The 19,179-nt window shown below is 31.8% G+C and overlaps 3 protein-coding genes across 5 annotated transcripts; 1 reads left to right on the top strand and 2 right to left on the bottom strand.

The window, feature by feature from the left end:
• Positions 1-1,730: 1,730 nt before the first annotated feature.
• LOC130445112 (uncharacterized) lies at positions 1,731-2,252 on the bottom strand. The gene has a single exon (XM_056780624.1). It carries the CDS (start codon positions 2,250-2,252, stop codon positions 1,731-1,733), a length of 522 nt encoding a protein of 173 aa, XP_056636602.1.
• Positions 2,253-2,686: 434 nt separating this feature from the next.
• LOC130446089 (elongation factor-like GTPase 1) lies at positions 2,687-7,575 on the bottom strand. 2 transcript variants are annotated; one of them, XM_056782143.1, is made up of 3 exons: positions 7,396-7,559; positions 4,706-7,337; positions 2,687-2,898 (listed from the first exon to the last, which is right to left on the bottom strand). In XM_056782143.1, exons 2-3 carry the CDS (start codon positions 7,309-7,311, stop codon positions 2,694-2,696), a joined length of 2,811 nt encoding a protein of 936 aa, XP_056638121.1. In that variant the 5' UTR covers positions 7,312-7,337; positions 7,396-7,559; the 3' UTR covers positions 2,687-2,693. The 2 variants fall into 2 exon arrangements, with proteins under 2 accessions (XP_056638121.1, XP_056638120.1); XM_056782142.1 differs by having other exon boundaries at positions 4,706-7,575.
• Positions 7,576-7,953: 378 nt separating this feature from the next.
• Positions 7,954-19,146, top strand: LOC130446087 (focal adhesion kinase 1). Of its 2 annotated transcripts, none has more exons than XM_056782140.1 (14): positions 7,954-8,137; positions 8,387-8,510; positions 8,606-8,761; positions 8,814-8,981; positions 9,042-9,669; positions 9,721-9,843; positions 10,446-10,628; positions 10,682-11,092; positions 11,154-11,492; positions 11,556-12,274; positions 14,077-14,232; positions 14,325-14,528; positions 17,229-17,560; positions 18,073-19,146. In XM_056782140.1, the coding sequence occupies exons 2-14, from the start codon at positions 8,448-8,450 to the stop codon at positions 18,344-18,346; spliced, it is 3,756 nt and encodes a 1,251-aa protein (XP_056638118.1). In that variant the 5' UTR covers positions 7,954-8,137; positions 8,387-8,447; the 3' UTR covers positions 18,347-19,146. The 2 variants fall into 2 exon arrangements, with proteins under 2 accessions (XP_056638118.1, XP_056638119.1); XM_056782141.1 differs by having other exon boundaries at positions 7,963-8,137; positions 11,556-11,707; positions 18,073-19,143.
• Positions 19,147-19,179: the final 33 nt, after the last annotated feature.

Below are 19,179 nucleotides of genomic sequence, written 5' to 3'. Positions count from 1 at the left end.
GCATATGAAAATTTTTAAGTTTACAATTATTAGAAATCATTAAATTTATATGAATCGCCAAATTATTTACCAGTTCTTCTTCTAATTCTTTAAATTTTATTGAAATTTTCTTGAAATAATCCGTTAAATATACGAGGTGCATATAAAAAGTTTCAAATGAACAATTATAAATAGTTAAATTTATAAGAAACGATAAACTATTTACCAGTTCTTCTTCTATTTATTTTCATTTTATTAAAATTCTTTCAAAATAATCATCATCAAATATACGAGGTGCATTTGAAAACTTTTAAGTTTACAATTATTATAAATCGACAAATTATTTACCAGTTCTTCTTCTATTTATTTTCATTTCATTAAAATTCTCTCAAAATAATCATCCATCAAATATACGAGGTGCATTTGAAAACTTTTAAGTTTACAATTATTATAAATCGACAAATTATTTACCAGTTCTTCTTCTATTTATTTTCATTTTATTAAAATTCTCTCAAAATAATCATCCATCAATTATACGAGGTGCATTTGAAAACTTTTAAGTTTACAATTATTATAAATCGACAAATTATTTACCAGTTCTTCTTCTATTTATTTTCATTTTATTAAAATTCTCTCAAAATAATCATCCATCAATTATACGAGGTGCATTTGAAAACTTTTAAGTTTACAATTATTATAAATCGACAAATTATTTACCAGTTCTTCTTCTATTTATTTTCATTTCATTAAAATTCTCTCAAAATAATCTTCCATCAAATATACGAGGTGCATATGAAAACTTTCGAGTTTACAATTATTATAAATCGACAAATTATTTACCAGTTCTTCTTCTATTTATTTTCATTTTATTAAAATTCTTTCAAAATAATCATCATCAAATATACGAGGTGCATTTGAAAACTTTTAAGTTTACAATTATTATAAATCGACAAATTATTTACCAGTTCTTCTTCTATTTATTTTCATTTCATTAAAATTCTCTCAAAATAATCATCCATCAAATATACGAGGTGCATTTGAAAACTTTTAAGTTTACAATTATTATAAATCGACAAATTATTTACCAGTTCTTCTTCTATTTATTTTCATTTTATTAAAATTCTCTCAAAATAATCATCCATCAATTATACGAGGTGCATTTGAAAACTTTTAAGTTTACAATTATTATAAATCGACAAATTATTTACCAGTTCTTCTTCTATTTATTTTCATTTTATTAAAATTTTCTCAAAATAATCATCCATCAATTATACGAGGTGCATTTGAAAACTTTTAAGTTTACAATTATTATAAATCGACAAATTATTTACCAGTTCTTCTTCTATTTATTTTCATTTTATTAAAATTCTCTCAAAATAATCATCCATCAATTATACGAGGTGCATTTGAAAACTTTTAAGTTTACAATTATTATAAATCGACAAATTATTTACCAGTTCTTCTTCTATTTATTTTCATTTTATTAAAATTCTCTCAAAATAATCATCCATCAATTATACGAGGTGCATTTGAAAACTTTTAAGTTTACAATTATTATAAATCGACAAATTATTTACCAGTTCTTCTTCTATTTATTTTCATTTCATTAAAATTCTCTCAAAATAATCATCCATCAAATATACGAGGTGCATATGAAAACTTTCGAGTTTACAATTATAAATGGGTAAAATTTATATAAATTATTGAAAATTTATTTACATGAAATTTACGTATCTTAAGAATATTTATTCCTAATTACTTTTACATTCACAACAAGGTACGCAATCTTTATTTTCACCTTGTCGGTTTACGTTTCTTTTATTTTTTCGTACTTTCGTTGTGGAAATTGTTGAACAATCGGGTTTGAATTTGAGTTTCTGATATTCCAAATCTTTCGATTGTTCTGGTGTCAATTTCTTTTCCATGAATTTCTGTTCTACCAATTCGTTTTTACCAGGTTTTCTGTACGTCATCATCCTCTGCACGAACTTCCGATGAATTTTACTTTCAGATTTTATAATTTCCTCCCTCGTATACGTGTATTTCTCAAATACGGCTCGTTGTTTGAACCACATCCTCATGTACTCGTTACTCATCAAAAATTTCATGTTAACTGGTTCATTTTCGACTTCGTATGAAGGTTTGAATCCCAAAAGATTTTTCTCTCGGGCTTTTGAAGATATGATGTTGTCTTGTTTTCTAATCGGCGTCGAGGGGGACCATTTTATAGCCGCTTTGTGGGACGGTTTGCTTTTATTAGGTGGAACACTCATATCAGCTTGAAAATAACATGTCACAATGACATAAGTTGAGTGTATAATTTTATAGAACAGTGAAACTGAAGATTTTCGTAACCTTCATCTTATATGACATACAGCCAACATTAAAATTTTGTGTGGGGTGAAAATTATACGTTTTTAGTATAGGGTGTTTCAAATAATATAAAAAAACATTAATTAATGTTCAATTTTATATAAAACAAAAAGTTTTATACAACTTTTGCTGACGTATGTCACTGATTATTCTATTAGTAAACGTTTCTTCTTCTTTTACAACTTTTTCGCGCGCTGTTCGACTTAACCTAAAATAATGTAATGTCATTTGTCATTACAATAAAAATCTCGTGTTTGTGATTCTTCATTTTAGTCGGAAACGCGGGAAAGGTAGGATTTTTTTCATATGTACAGACGAAATAAATAAACTTCAGTCGAGTACTATTTCTTTTTATTCAGAGTTCTTTGTTTTTCAGCATGAATAACAACTTCGTCGTCCACGTGTAAGCCTTTACGTCTCCTAATTTCTTTCCTTAACCTACAAGCTCTTAACGCCGATTCGACATTGATTTCTGCGTCTTCTTCATCATCATCTTCAACTGGTTCATAGAAGGGATCACCATCAATTTTTTCATAATGACTATACCTATAATTTAAAACATTCCTTTGTACCAATCGACACGAGATTTTTTTTAAGCGATTATCAGATTAACTCGAGTGCAACTAATGCCCAATAACGCCTCAATCTTCCGCAACCACCAATTAGGACACGTATACCACGTGTGAGGTAGCGCGACACGACTCGGACGTGCCGCGTGGTGATTCGCATATAGGAAACGTTGGGGTTCAACTTCCGAATCAGAATCCGGATGATGCTGAGGAGGAATTTGAAGGTCAGGTCGCGCTGCGTCGACAATTTGAGTCAGTGTATTCAATCTTGTAAATGACAAAGCCACGTGCTGTGCTGCGTCACCTCATACGTGTTATACGTGTCCCATTTTGGGACCTAAACTTGATCTACGACTCAGATTTTTGAAATAGATCAACTTGACAAAAAATTCGATAAGAAAACACGATTTTGTCGATTAGATCAGGAAGTTAATCATCAATTCTAGTCATGGAAATTTTAAATGGGAAAATGATTCTCTTTATTGTGATTTTCAGGGTTTCTGCAACCACAAACTACACTAGAAAAGTGAGGTTACGTTTTTGACTTTCTGAGACGTCATAAGGACGTACAAACGAGATCATAGTGTGCGTTATCATATATTCTCTACAAGTTGGATAAATTTTTACATTTACGAATGTCTAGGGCGCGTTGTTGTTGTAAAGGGTTTTCCAATAAGAAGTGTTATTTTAAATAACCCGCTATTTCGGTAAATGTCACTTTCGAAGCTGTCATTTTTTTGACATTTGACAAGTAGAAACTACGCCATTAATGAAAATGCGTTCAACAACGCATTGAAATTATTAAAATTCACTATAAAAATGGTGAAAGTTTGGCGGAGACGGTTCGTAAAACTAAAACATTTTTGGGTCGACGCAATACAGAAATTGGTGGAAAAAATTGAGCTGTCGGGACAAGTTAGTGATGTGAAGAATAAAACCCGTGCACGTCGCTCAAGAACAACTGAGAATTTCGCTGCTGTAGCCCAAAGTGTTGAAGAAAACCCAGGTTTGTCCATTCCTCGTCGTTTCTTCGGAATTAGCCATTCCACAAACGTCATTACACCGTATTTTGCATAAAGACTCGGGTCTTAACGCCTATAAAGTTCAGTTAACACAAAAACTTAAGCCGGTTGATCATCGACAACGTCGTGTCTTTGCTGATTGGGTCCTTGAAATGCATGAGGCCCATTTCCACCTTGGTGGTTACGTCAATAAACAAAATTATCGAATCCGGGGCTCGGAAAACCTAAGAGTTATTGTTGAAAATCCTCTCCATCCTCAACGCGTGACTGTTTGGTGCGATTTATGGTTTGGCGGTATCATTGGACCTTACTTTTTCGAAAATGAGGCTGGAGCAACAGTTACGGTGAATGGATTGCGCTATCGAGACATGATTAATGATTTTTTATGGCCGGAATTGGATGGTATTGATTTGGTCAACGTTTACTTTCGACAAGACGGCGCTACGTGCCACACAAGCAACGAAACCATCTCGATCTTTTACGGAAAGAGGTGATCACAATTGGCCACCGAGATCTTGTGATTTAACACCTCGCGACTTTTTCCTTTGGGGCCACGTCAAAGATAAGGTCTACGCCAACAGTCCAGCGTCGATTCAACACCTCGGCGGCCGCTTTGCAATTTGGTTACGGAAAATTTCATGAAATATAAACATCCGACCATTTATCTCAAAAAATGACACCTCTTATTGGAAGACCCGCTAGTATTAGCATATACAGTGTGTCCATTATAAATCTATCGGAACTAGTTTCAAATACAATTACCTCAACGTTGGATTGGCTTGCCCGGACGTGGTTTTCCTAATATCACAAGCGAAGTCCCGGCTTTCTATAACAGGTATCTGCGCTTTGACTAGAAACACCCTTTCGTCGTCATCCATACCGACGCTGTCGAGTATTTTCCCGTGTCGTTTATTCACTACGGTGTAAACTTTACCCAAAATACTGGGATTAACTTGTATTTCCGTCACGTAAATAGGTTCCATTAGGCGTTGTTCCCGTTTTTCCAACGCCCTTTTAAATAATTCGCGAATATTCGATTCGATACTCGACGTTGTTTGAGGTGAAATATCTTCTAGTTTAACGTCGGCGTTCAGTTCGAATTTTTTCACTATAAATACACAGTTGGATAAAGGTTCTTCGCACAATGGACCGGCTTTACATATATTATTGAAGGCTTTGGTAATACAGTGATCAAATAACGATCTTTTATCGCAAGTATTCAATTCGAAAAATATATTTCGGTTGTAAGTGTCCGTGGTGTTTATTAAGAGGTTTATAAAGGTATCCGATTGACCCACGCTCCATATTTTCGTATGCAAATCCTTCCAAAACGAGTGAGAAAACGCCGCCTTTAACTGATTCGTTATATGCTTTAATGTCTTTTTGGTCACGCTACTTTTAAACGATTTTTCCGCTATTTTATCTCCGCTACTTATATTCCCGTACGATTTAGCGATATCGATGAAACTTTTATATTGATGCTCCTCGACCATCTTCAAAAAATCGTAATTATTCCCAATAACCTCCAAAATACCGTCGGGAACTGATACCGCAATAACCGATAAAGAAAAATATTCCGTGTCCAAATTAACCGTATTTTCGCTATCCTCCAAAAAATTATCACCTTTTTCTACAACGGTTTCTCTTAAAGACACCATCGGGCTCGATACGTGTATATCGATGTTGGCGAATTTATTTTTCAGATCCTCGATGCATTTTTCCAAATGCACGTCGCCCGCCGTGAGCAGGACTAGTTCCCCGGTCTCCTGCATTATAACTTCCACGCAAGAATCACTCTGCAATAAAAATTTCAATCCTTGACGGAGCAACGGCAGCTCCTTGGGATTCACAGGTTCGATAGCGTGTCTTACTACCGGATCTAACCTCGTATGTTCCACTAAAGGCACGACGTTTAAACTTGAAGATAAAGTTGAAGTTCTTATAACACAAGATTCCAAATTCCCGATACCACATAAGTTACCGGCAGGTATCGAATCCACTAGAGTTAATTCCCTTCCGAAAAGCATATACAACTCTGTAATTGTAACTTTAGTAACATTAGGATTATTTTCTACGAATTTAATCGGGTCTGTTTCGATTTCGACTTGATCTGGTAGGTACGATCTATTAAGAACGTACATCTCTTGACCCACATGGAGATTCCCGGTGAAAACTCTGGCTAGAGCTATAACTGCAACATCATCGTTGTTATCGTTGGAAGTTTGTTGTATAACTTCAGGTTTTGTTATAGTTTTTTCTGTTCTTGGTACGAAGGCTTTAGGTTTGTTCTGCGATAGGTTTCTTTTGCTCGTACAAAACATTTTCGATACATAAGATATCGAAGTAACATTCGTTTTATTAGAAATATCCTCGAAGTTAGGTCTTACATTTTCAATGCATTTACTAAGATATTGATCTTCGCAAAATCTATTAACAGAAAGTAGGTATTCGATCTTGTTGTTGCCAATATTACAAGGCGAAGGTATTTTTTTTAAACACTGTAATAATATAGTGTAAGCTAGAGGTTTCCAAGCTTGTAATATAGCTCTAACTTGTACTTTAGGATCATTGTGAGTCATATCTCTAGTTATTGTTGTAATATTCAATTTTTCCAGTATTTTACTAATTTTATCTTTCTCCATTCTTAATATGAGACTTTCGTATATATGTACAATGGTTTTTAAACAAAATTGTATAAATAAATTACATTTCTTCTTATCAACGGCCCCAGTTTTGATCTCCTTTGTTGAATTAATGTAGCAATCGAAATTCCAAATTTTTTTATTTAAAGAATCCACTGTCTCACCTTTAACTAAATTAACGAATAATTTAGCTATTTGTTCCGTAGTGAAACCCCAACCGTCTACTGCACTAGCGAATATCACATTACCGCTATCAGGACTGAATAACAATCCTGTATCTTCTATGTCGATTTCACTACTATTAAACTCGTATTGATATACTTCAGCTATGGTGGCATTGCAGTCTTCTATAACTCTTAAAATACATTGAAATATTTCATCTATTGATTTTTTTAATTCCACTATCAACCGATCGAATTTATTCAACACTAATATCATTTTCGCATGTTCTTTGAAAGCATTCTTTATCGATTCCCTTGTTTGTACACAAACACCTTCAACTAGATCTACTAGAATGATAGCACCGTCGCACACCCTCAGAGCTGCTCCTACTTCAGTCGAAAAATCTATATGACCCGGTGTATCGACGAGGTTTAATAAAATTTTTTTATAATTATTATCGTCGTCTTGTACTAGATTTAATAGCGAAACGGTACTACTTTTCATCGTAATTCCACGTTGTTGCTCGTCTGGTCTATCGTCTAAGTAACGAAGAAACCCCGCCATTCGTTTACTAACCAAGCGATTTGTAGCTAAAAGAGAATCAGCAACAGTTGTTTTTCCGTGATCGACATGAGCTAATATACATACATTTCTTATACAATTCGGATCGTTCATACAAAAATGTATTTCTTCTATTGTAGGTTTTATAGAATTCATGACGAAATATTTGTTTTCTTTTATTATATTGCACTCACAGTTCACTAAATAAATACTAATACGTCCTCACACTTTAATAAACACGAGTTATAATTATACACTATTGATAATAAAAGAAGAAGAGTGTCAAAAGTCAAATAATTATACGCAGTTGCCACGTTTCCTGGTTTCTAAGAATAAACATACATCTTTAAAGTTATTTAAAAAGTGTTTATTTTACTGTTTTATATGGTAATGTGTTTTGTGTCACAACTAAATCTAAAAAACATCATTTAATGTGTAGATTCCGCTTTTATTAGTTTTAAGAAAGTCTTTTAACTCCCAGGATAACGAACTTTTTACTTGAATATCGATAAATCTCACAAAAACCCAAGGAATCTTCCCTAACCCAATCTGTCAGACTGTCTTACAGACTGCAAATAGTACAATTTCGAGTATATATTGCTCTCTCTATCTTTAATATTAACTCTATGGACGATATTCGAATATAAATTCTCGTTAGGGGTAATCACTAGGTTTACAGATTTTTGCACATCAACGGCAACGCTGTAATTAAAATTCAGACACTGTCACTAGTAGGAAGTTTCAAGTCAAAATTAATAAACGAAAAATGTTTTAAATGTAAACTAATTGTGGGAAATGGCAAATGATATTAAAAATAGCAACACCAAATGTGAGTAAAATATATTATATGCAACTTCGAATAAATAATACCGAGTTTCTTATTATTATAATTTGATCTAGTTTATGTATACATCTTCAACTGTGACCAAAAATGCTTTGAAAACGAATCATTTTAAGTTTTATTCGTTTATTATTTTGGGTTATTGAAATTAAAATACGTCGTCACGTTTATACAAAAATATCAACTTCAGTTTGAATATGTACGTGAAATAAGTAATTTAACTGACTATATTTTCAGTGGTGTTAATCAACGATGGTCTGTAATAGCTTTATACTAACATACATCGTCAAGAACAAATATGGATAATTCCGACAAGATATTACAAACTAATTTAATGATGGCAGATAAGGCTACCGTAAAGGTAAACAAGATGTCTTCTATTTTGATTCAGATTAGGTTACAATGAAAATTAATATATTTAAAATAGAGATTTACAGTTTAAAATTCTTATACCAGGTTCATCTTCCAAATGGAGGTTTCAACGTGATTCGGTACAGTGATACAGTTGAAATTAAAGGAATAATCCAGACTGTTACCGAACGATTAGCGCCAGGAGAAAGATACTATAACGGGCTTTACGCTTTAAGATTATCCAGGGCGTCTTTAACAGAGGTTTGTTCGACAAATTTCCACTAGATTTAGTATTTGATTAATTTTATTCTAGATCCATTGGCTACATCAGGATACCACAATGAAACAAGTACAAGAAAAGTATCTAACAAAACATCCTTACTCAGAATGGAGATATGATCTGAGGATCCGTTATCTACCCCCTAATCTAAAGGACTTTTATGAAAAAGATAAAGTTACCTTCTATTATTATTACGATCAGGTAAACTTCCTTATTCGTTGTTTATTAATCACTGGAAGAGGAAAAAATTTTCATTTTTAGGTGCGAAGTGATTACCACGCTGAATTTCACAAAAAGATTGATCAAGACACTGCGATCCAATTGTGCTGTTTGGAGATTCAGAAATATCTGAAAGACAGGCCCCAGCATACTCAGGAGAAAAAATTCAATTTGGAATATTTGGAAAAAGAAATAGGAATGCAGAAGTTTCTTCCCAACGGTATATTGGAAAAGATGAAATCGAAATCATTGAGGAAATCCATACAGATGCAACTGAAAAAAATTTCTCATCTTTCTGTTGTTGAAAGTGCATTCAAATATTTAGAAATCCTCAAACATCACATAAACTTCGACCAAGAACGATTCAGAGTGGATTTCGGTTCTAGTTTTACGGTTCCAGTAGAATTGGTGATTGGTCCGACAATTGGAATATCTCATTCAGTTGATTCTAAGAAGATTGCCGATTTTGATCAGATCAGAGCAATCCAGATACTTGTAAACGATTACAGAGCCAATACCAAAGCTACTGTACAGTTAAAAATAGCAGGATCGCAAGATTTGGTTTTTTTCTCTTGTACTAATTTGGAGATAGCAGAAAGTCTGGCAGATTTATTAGATGGATATTGTAGATTACATTCGCATTCCCAAAAATCGATTTGGAATCAAAAAGGTAACAATATGGAGTTTTTAGATGGGTAATTAACAACAATTTAATTTCTAGATACCAAAGATTACATTTCGCTAAAATCTCAATGTTCGGATGGAGACACTTACTCCACAAGAACAATGTTGTCTGAAGATTACGCCGAAATTGTAGAGGAGGGAGATTACTCCATACCTGCAGGTAAATATTCCTTCTTCTTTAGCAATAACTGTATTTTTCAAAATAAGAAATGTTTATTCAATATAAATCATTTTTACACAATATTTGTATGTAGTAGTTCAAATGTACCCCTTTTCTCAAAATAAGTATTTATTTAGTATAAATCATATTTATATAATCTTTGTATCTAGTAGTTCAAATGTACCCCGTTTTTCAAACTAAATATTTATTTAGTATAAACCATATTTACAAAATATTTGCAAGTAGTAGTTCAAATCAGAAATAACTTGTTTTTTTTTAGAATAAGGACTATTTAGTATAAACCATATTCACATAATATTTATGTAGTAATTTAAATGTACCCTGTTCTATATAAATATGTCATATTTTAAAAATAACTTTTGTAGTTGTTCAAATTTATTTTGTTCTATAAATATGCCATTTTTCAGAAATAACTTGATTTTTTTCAATATGAGAACTTCATTTAAAAAAAATCTCATTTACACAATCTTCTTATGTAGTAGTTCAAATGTACCCTGTTTTATAAATCTATGTATACTGGACTGGAGGTAGGCAAATTATTTAGTTTATTACTGGGTCTAACTAAAAATATTTTTTTTTAGTTAAAAATTATGAACTTGTCAGAACTCAGATAGAATTGCAGGATATATTGGGAGAGGGCCAGTTCGGTGACGTACATAAAGGCATATTCAAAACAAAAGATGGCGTTTGCATTCCAATTGCTGTTAAAACATGTAAAGGAGATGCTGATCTTGCTACTACAGAAAAATTCTTAGAAGAAGCTTGTACGTAATATTTTTAACAATATTCAATCTCGTGATAAAAATTTTATTTTTAGATATAATGCAGAAATTCGATCACCAGCACATTATCAAATTGATAGGAGTGTGTTCTGAATCTCCGGTGTGGATAGTGATGGAACTAGCTAAATTAGGAGAGTTGCGATCTTATTTACAAAAAAATAAGAATCGATTAGATCTCTCGACACTTTTACTTTATGCATTCCAATTATCGACAGCTTTAAGTTACTTAGAATCTAAGAAATATGTACACAGAGATATAGCTGCTAGGAACGTGCTTGTTAGTAATGACAAGTGTGTAAAATTGGCGGATTTCGGTTTGTCCAGGTGGATGGGAGACGATCAAAGTTACTATAAAGCCTCCAAAGGGAAATTACCAATCAAGTGGATGAGTCCGGAAAGTATTAATTTCAGGAGATTTACCACAGCTAGTGATGTCTGGATGTTCGGTCAGCAATCTTAGGTTAATTCATATTATATATATTTATAGGTAGTTTTTTTAATTTTTAGGCGTTTGTATCTGGGAAATTCTAATGTTTGGAATCAAACCTTTCCAAGGTGTTAAAAACAACGACGTCATAGGAAAAATAGAGAATGGAGAACGTTTAGCTTTACCTCCAAATTGCCCTCCACGTTTATATTCTCTAATGTCACAGTGTTGGTCGTACGAACCCAGTAAAAGACCGAATTTTAAAGATATCAAAGAAATACTACAAGAAATTTTATATGAAGAAAGAAGCGTACAACAAGATACTTTAAGAAGAGAAAATAGAAAAATGGCAGCCATGTCTTGGGGTCCTAACGATGATTTTCTACCACCACCAAAACCTTCTCGATACCCCATGCACGGTAAATTATTTCAAATCAAAACAAACCATTTATGATGATGATGGCATTTACAAATTTTTTTAGCAATGGATGTTTTGTCACTTCAAGAAGACCTTCCTCAGCCTGTAGTATCCCAAACTTACATAGTGGCGCAAAATCCGGAGGTCCTGGCTCATCTAATGAAAGAAAACGAATGCAGAGGCTTCAGTGCAGCAGGTTACACCACACCAGCTTCGGTATTTAACACAGTAGCTGTAAACTTCCAAAAAAAGGATACCATTGATCCCATTCTCGTAACAGAACCAATACCTATCCAAAATCTCCAGAAACTCGATCCAGAGGTTCCCGAAACTCCCGAATCCGATAAAAAAATTTGTACAATCGAAAGAACGTCGTCGCGTTCCAGTACGAATAGCAATACTCCAAAAACGGGATCGTTGGAAAGGAATTTGTCAGGAGGATCTCCCCAATTGGGGAATACATTGGAACGTAATACGATTCCGCAAAGCGTTTCGGGCGTTTTTAGTCCCAAGCTCGGTTCTTTGGAAAGAAAATCGCACAATACTTCATCGAGAATGGGATCGTTGGAACGTCAACAAAAATTCCCGTCTCGAATGGGATCTCTGGATCGAAACACCCATTTACAAACCTGTAGTTACGATATTAGTAAAATCCCCGGTTTTCATCAGTTTAATGATAAGGGAGGTCAATATTCAGAAGAAAATATATACGATTTCGGCGGGGCGGATGTAAAAAGTTGCGCTCATAAACAGCAATTTTTCGTGCAAAAATATGCGTCTCAGGTTCGAAAGATGCACGATGGTTTTTGTTTTTGTTTTCGTTTGAAAAATAGCTTGGCTTATGGAATGAGTAAAAGTTTTTTTTTTTTTCAATTAGCATCACTTGTGTGTGTTTTTTTATGCAAATAATTCATTTTTTTTTCAAATACCAGTGGTGGAATGTGTTTACTAATATGACACTTCCTGTGAAATTTCTGTTTTAGTGGGAAGAAATATATTAAAAAAAAGATAAAACGAGTATTGAAAATAAACAATAAACGGCTGAATTGGTTACTCGGTTTCATAGGAATGAAGAAAAATGGATTACAGAAGAAAAATAATGCAGGAAACACCAATAAAAAACGTGCAACAGGAATCAGAATATATCCCGACAACTGAATAGACTGAGTTGGAATTTCTTGAACCATTCGTTCATGAAATATCACAAATTTTGATAAAATGTTTTGATTCCTTTTGAAAACAAATTGTCTGATGGTAGTTCAAATGTCTCCTTTCAGTATTCTAAAAAAAATAGATGAGGCAATAGTTGTTAGTAATTCAAATGTCTCTTTTCAAAATTTATAGTATTGTATTCTTCGAGAAGAGATGAAACGATAAAATCTCCATTCAAACCGTCTAATTAAAATTTTCAATAAGGATAATTGGTAGTAAATAAAATCAGGAGCTCCAATAAAAAGTTTCAGGACTCTTATCATCTAACAGTAATCGAGGGATGTAATCAATAATGCGTTTTAAGAACAGATGGGCACTTAAATTGTATATCAGTAGTTCAAATGTCTCTTTTCATAATTGAAATGAAGCAATGAAACCCTCACTTATTCTGTCTGATTCAAATTTTCAATAAGGAAAAGAGGAATTGGTAATTCATAAAATCAGGACCTTCCAATAAAAATTTTCAGGACATTGAGTGATGTAACTAAAAGTGTGTTGGATTTTGTTTTAAAAATAGATGGGCTCCTAAATTATTCATCAGTAGTTTAAATGTCTCTTTCTAAAAATTTTATTCTTCAAGAGGATATGAAGCAATAGTTGTTGGTAGTTCAAATGTCTCTTTTCGAAATTGTATTCTAAAAGAAGAGATGAAGCAATAAGACCCCCATTGATTCAATCAGGAACTTTCCAATAAAAAATTCCAGGACTCTTATCATCTAAAAGTAATCGAGTGATGTAACTGAAAGTTTTATTTCCATTTTTTCAGTAAAAAACAAGGTTTAGATTTGTTTCTACTGTTTAGTATCAAAAGGAACTATCCTTAATATAATTTTTGAAGCCTTAAGGACTAATTTGTTTCTATACTTTCAAATTTCAGTCACGTATAATCCACAATTTTTATAATTGCATCAAATTTCGTGTTTGCATCATTAATATTGATAATTTTAATAGACACATGCATGTAGTTGCATTTTTTTTCTCGTTACTGTGTGTTGTTATTTTAGAAATGATTTTGTAATGCTGACACCTTCGTACACAAATTTTACTAAATTTTTTTTAATTTAATATTGCTTGACTCATTGGTTAATTATTTTTACGTTAATTATATAAAAACAAACAAATTATTTTCAACTTTACTCAATGATCTACAATTTTGACTAGATAAATTGAAAAACTAGTTTATGGGGCAACTGGGGTACAAAAATTTGAGAACAAACAATAATGTTGAGCTGATTTTTTAAATGTAGGTTAAAACTAATTAAACATAATATGTTCCCCATTGGCAATTATCATGGATCGAGTAAAGTTGTAATTTGTTGGTTTTTCTATAGATACTTCCCTGGATAAAAAATATCAATGTACATATTTTACAGTGTATTCCATCCACTTACGAAGATCAAATGCTATCAGAAGAAAGTAAATACGAAAATTCAGTTCCCTTCGACATTGAACTGAAAAAAAAACTCAAACAACAGCAAGAAGAATCCGAAGAGGATTCCAAATGGTTATCGGAATCCGAAACACATTTGGTAAATATATTTTTGTAATATTAGGTATGGGGTTATTTAAAATTCATTTTAAGGGATGAAAATTGGTGTTGATGTATGATTTTATCTTACAGAAAAGGCTGAGTATGAATCAAGAACAAGATGCTACGGAAAATCGACCTATTAGTTACCTGAATTTTGAGGATTGTGAAAGAAGCAACGGAGCTTTACATGTAGATTTACACAGCAGTACGGATTCAGTAAATAGCCAGATGCTTAATGAGAATAAAGACTCTGTGTCTCAATGTGAATCATCCGTAAACGAAAAGGATAAAAAGGTTAGTTCTTTATTTATTTCTTCATAAGTTTTAGGGAATTTTTAGTTGGGTCAATATTTAATTTTGTAAAAAACGATATTTAATATGATTTTTTTACTATTAAAATTGACACACAAAAATATAGTGCAGAATATTTCTAGTCATCTACGAAATAGATTTAAACTTGGCAACATGTTGATGTCTTTTGAATATTTTCATCAAAAATTGATTTTTTTTGAAGTACTAATGATTTTATTACAAAAAACAAAGTAAAATGTCTACTAGTAATTATATTTTAAGTTTATTTTCAATATTTTTTCTTTCGTTTCGTTTATTTTTTCGGCGCACTTAAGACAAAAACGAGGTATAAGTTTAAAAACCAAAATTTCAACACTGTTGTGGCCAATAAAAAATCCAAAAACCGTGAAATTTGTCTTCAAAAACTGTACTTGAACTTTGTTTCGAAAAATATCGTATATAACCAAACAATTTAAAAAAAAAACAATTGAACAATTTTTACAAATTATTGAACATTTTTGAGTCTGATTTTTCTTAAAATTTTGGTTTTCAAACTTCCATCTCATATTTATCTTTAACACGTCGCAATAATGAACAATTTGAAGAAAAAAAAGTAATTATAAATTTTTTCATGACCAAAAAATTGTTATTGTTTATATAGTTTATATTAAAATCATTGAAATGAGTGTAAATTTGTTGCACCCTCAATATAAGAAACATTGAGGGTTAAATTTTCCTCAAATTTTTATGTAGACATTTGCCCCATTGAATGGGGCACCACCCCAATTTACAAAATTTAAAACTTATGACCGTGTCGTTAAGGCGCTACATTTGGTTGCATTAACACTAAATATTATATTTTGGTATGAGTTATTAAAATTTTGAAAAATGTAATATAAACCAACACAATAATCAGTTAAAATTTGTCAATAATTATACAAAAATAAAAAAAAAATACTCACCTCATTTTCCCACAGAAAACCGCAACCTCCAAAGTTCCCGCCAGATTTCTAATCAAAGCGAACATTGACCCCCACAAATTTCCCGCCAGATTTCTAATCGAATTGAACATTTACCTCCACCTACCAAACACATGTTATCACACAACACATTTCATCACTTAAAATTTTCACATTTTCACTTACACAATTGATTATCACAAATTATAAACACTTATCACCATCCATGGAAGGAATTTATTTATTCAAATCTGGAACATCTCACACCGCTGACGTGTCTCATCTTTAAGCGTTACTCAAATGTTCTGGAAGGTGTCACTAATAGTTGTTATATTATTTAATATTAATTTAAGTCCACCACTTTCAATCTTGTTTTTTTTTTCTCATTTTTTACGTAAGTTCTCAAGTTTGGGAATTTTTGGTAACCATCATCACTTGATATAACAAATTATAACAGCCAATCCATCTTGTTTCAAATTTTTATTTTATATATATTCCCGTTTACACAACTTAGAACTTAAATATATTTTATTACTTAAGTTAATAATTCCCGCAATATAACAAGCAGTAGTCATTTTACCCGTACAAATTTAAAAAAAAACGCAAAAATAACCAAAGTACATTTGGTTATAATGTCCCGAACATACTAAAATTCTATATTGCAAAGTCTAGCTGTCTGGATGTTTTAGTTGGCAATGTTGCCGGATATTCTATTGCAACCACATATTGTATTAAAAATATCACTCGTCTAGAAGCACCGTAACAATTATAATTAAATAAATTTAAACAGACGTTTCGTATATTTAGTTTTATATAAATTTATTAATAACGATTGATTTAACATTACAAAAACTTTATTAAACAATCTCGTTGAAAATATTTGTTTCTAAGGTAAACTTGGCAACATGTAAACTTTGGTTCGTGATGGCAGTTATATAATTTTCAAACAGTAGAGGTTCTTTTTTCTGTTTATTTGGGCGAGTCTGTGAAATAAAACTACATTTTACAATATTTTTTTTATTATAAATTTCGTATATAATATCAATTTCCAATCATGTCTAAGATTAAACTTGGTAATAAACTTTTTAGATCGTTGATGAATGACGTCACCTAAACAATACGAAAAAATAAATGTTTTTTAAATAAAATGACGTTATTTGTTTGTAGTTTATAATTATTTATAAAATATAATTGTTTGTACTACATATTTCATTTCAGTTTAACCTACAGAGTTTATGTAAAATAAATTTCTTTACTTTTTACATTTGTATGTATAATCAGACGCCATATTGTGAGAAAAGTTACCAGACATAACACAGTCGTGTTTCTTAATAGAATATAATGATTACAACGTTGCCAATTTTAATTATATAAATATTATTAATTTTCTTTGTCGATTTTAGTTAATCCATATTTAAATGGGTAAAAAAAGATTTTATAAAGCTTCTCAATGTTAAATGATGTAAATGACAACTTACGTCATTTACAATAATATGAGAACTTTTGAACTATTTTTTTAAACTAACCTTTAATGGTACAAGAAAAAAACGTTAAAAAAATTAAATTTGAAACAATCACATACATGTACGGGATATTTGTGACGAAATGAATAACGACAAATCGATTGCAAAATACACTGGAAGAAATTGATACTAGATGAACTGAATCAAAAGTTTTTTATGCCCCATTTCGAACAACTCAAAACTGCTTTCCGTCAAACTCTTCTTCGAGTTTATATTTTTAGGAATTGACTCAAAATCCGACGGCGAATCTCGATCGTACCCACGACCGTGTGTACGAATGTACAACTGATGTAGTCAGGGCCGTAATGACCCTATCGCAGGGCGTCCAACAAGCGGCCGCCGATGATTATTTGGATCTAGTCAAAAAAGTCGGAATAGAACTTCGATCTCTACTTAGTAGCGTTGATAATATCGTATCGTATTTCCCAACAATAGTCCAAAGGGAAGTCGAAATGGCCCATAAAGTTTTATCAAAAGATATGGCCGAATTGGTTAACGCTATGAAATTAGCGCAACAGTACAGCAGTACTACTTTAGATGCCGAATACAGAAAGTGAGTGTACCATTTTAATATTTTTCAGAGTACCAACCTTAAATCCACTAAACTTCAATTCCTGTTGTACGAGGTCAGTTCAAAAAGCTGTAGATGGCGCGCTTGTATGTTTCGAAGTTTATTATTATTAAATTACACGTTTAATAACAACTAACAGGTTTAAGGTAAAAAAGTTGGGCCCCTCAAGTGCGTACACTTAAAATTTCGAGTTGTGCCTTCACCTATACCCTCGAAAAATGGGTGCAATTTCAAAAAAATCGCATATTTTTCAAGGTTCGTGTTTGTTAATCGACTAGAATTACACGTTTTTGATTTATCGCGGTCTACTAATCAACATCACTATTTTTAAACGACCTTCTGATTAATAAATGTGTCTCGATCATATTTGAACCGTCCTCGTATATGTTCCTTTTCTTTAAATTCCTGTAGTATTTCCCCCATTATATGCTCTCAAATGCTACAAAATTTTTTTTACATAATCCACCATAAGATGTTGTTTTTTCTTGATATAGAGGTATGCTAGGTGCAGCTCACATCCTAGCTATGGATTCCAAAAATCTACTAGACGTCGTCGATTCTATAAGACTGCGGCATCCTCAAATTAGTTCACAAATATTCAAACCAGAAGAAACTTCTTCCGATTGTGAGAAAAATCCCATAATCGAAGATGAAGAAAAGTGTGATAGTATGCAGCTTTATTCTAGTTCGCCCACTCCTATATCTTGTACTCCCCTGTATACAGATAACCAATCGACTTCGTGTTCTGATAAAATTTTAAATAATTAATTGAAATTAATTATCGAATGGTATTAATACAAATAATGTTTGCTTTTGAAATTAAATATCGTTAGATAGGGCCGAAGAGTTTTATAGAAACTAGATTTGTTTTGTGATTTAGCTTTAATTAAATTCGTCTTCCTTTCTGAAAATGTTGGATAAATACTCAATTAAGTTGATAGATTACAACATCGAAGCATTTCGTTGTAAGTTTCAGTGAAAAATTTGTGTTCTGGTCACTAGAAAACTGACACGATTATCGTATCAAGTAGAGCTGTTTTCTCAGTGTATTTTGGTAATCTTTTCCTATGAATTGTCATTATATGATCCCGATTTTAAATCAACTTATATTTTAATCTATATCTACTATATATTGTGTTTAGTTGTATAAAAGTGTATAGGACGAGGTTTGTGTTTGATAAAATTGATAATTATTAAAAATATTGAAATAATTTAACCCCAGCTATGTAGAAAACATTGACGAACCACTAAAGAAGAAAAAGACAACAGTGGAGTTTGACAATTACTAGTTATCATATTAAAAAAATATTTAAATACAAAATAAAGAGCGAGTTAATATTTATAAATAAATGATGTCTCATTGTAATACTTGTTTATCATAAATAAATTGGTTCATAACTAACAGTTTTTGTCTTCATTTTTACACTCCCTTAACCGCCAGACTGTGAGTTAAATGACGTTAAATACGTTTCCTATGAAACGATTGACTTTAAATTGACATTTCATATTTTCCCTAATAAAAATAATACACGTTTATTGAGAAAAAACTTTATACCACAAATTTAATAATGGAGAATAAATATAAAATAAATGTTTCCCAA

This window comes from Diorhabda sublineata, chromosome 6, assembly GCF_026230105.1.
Source record: "Diorhabda sublineata isolate icDioSubl1.1 chromosome 6, icDioSubl1.1, whole genome shotgun sequence".
Taxonomy (NCBI): domain Eukaryota; kingdom Metazoa; phylum Arthropoda; class Insecta; order Coleoptera; family Chrysomelidae; genus Diorhabda; species Diorhabda sublineata.
Note: the sequence above shows the minus strand (reverse complement) of the source record. Positions and strands in the feature narration are given on the sequence as shown.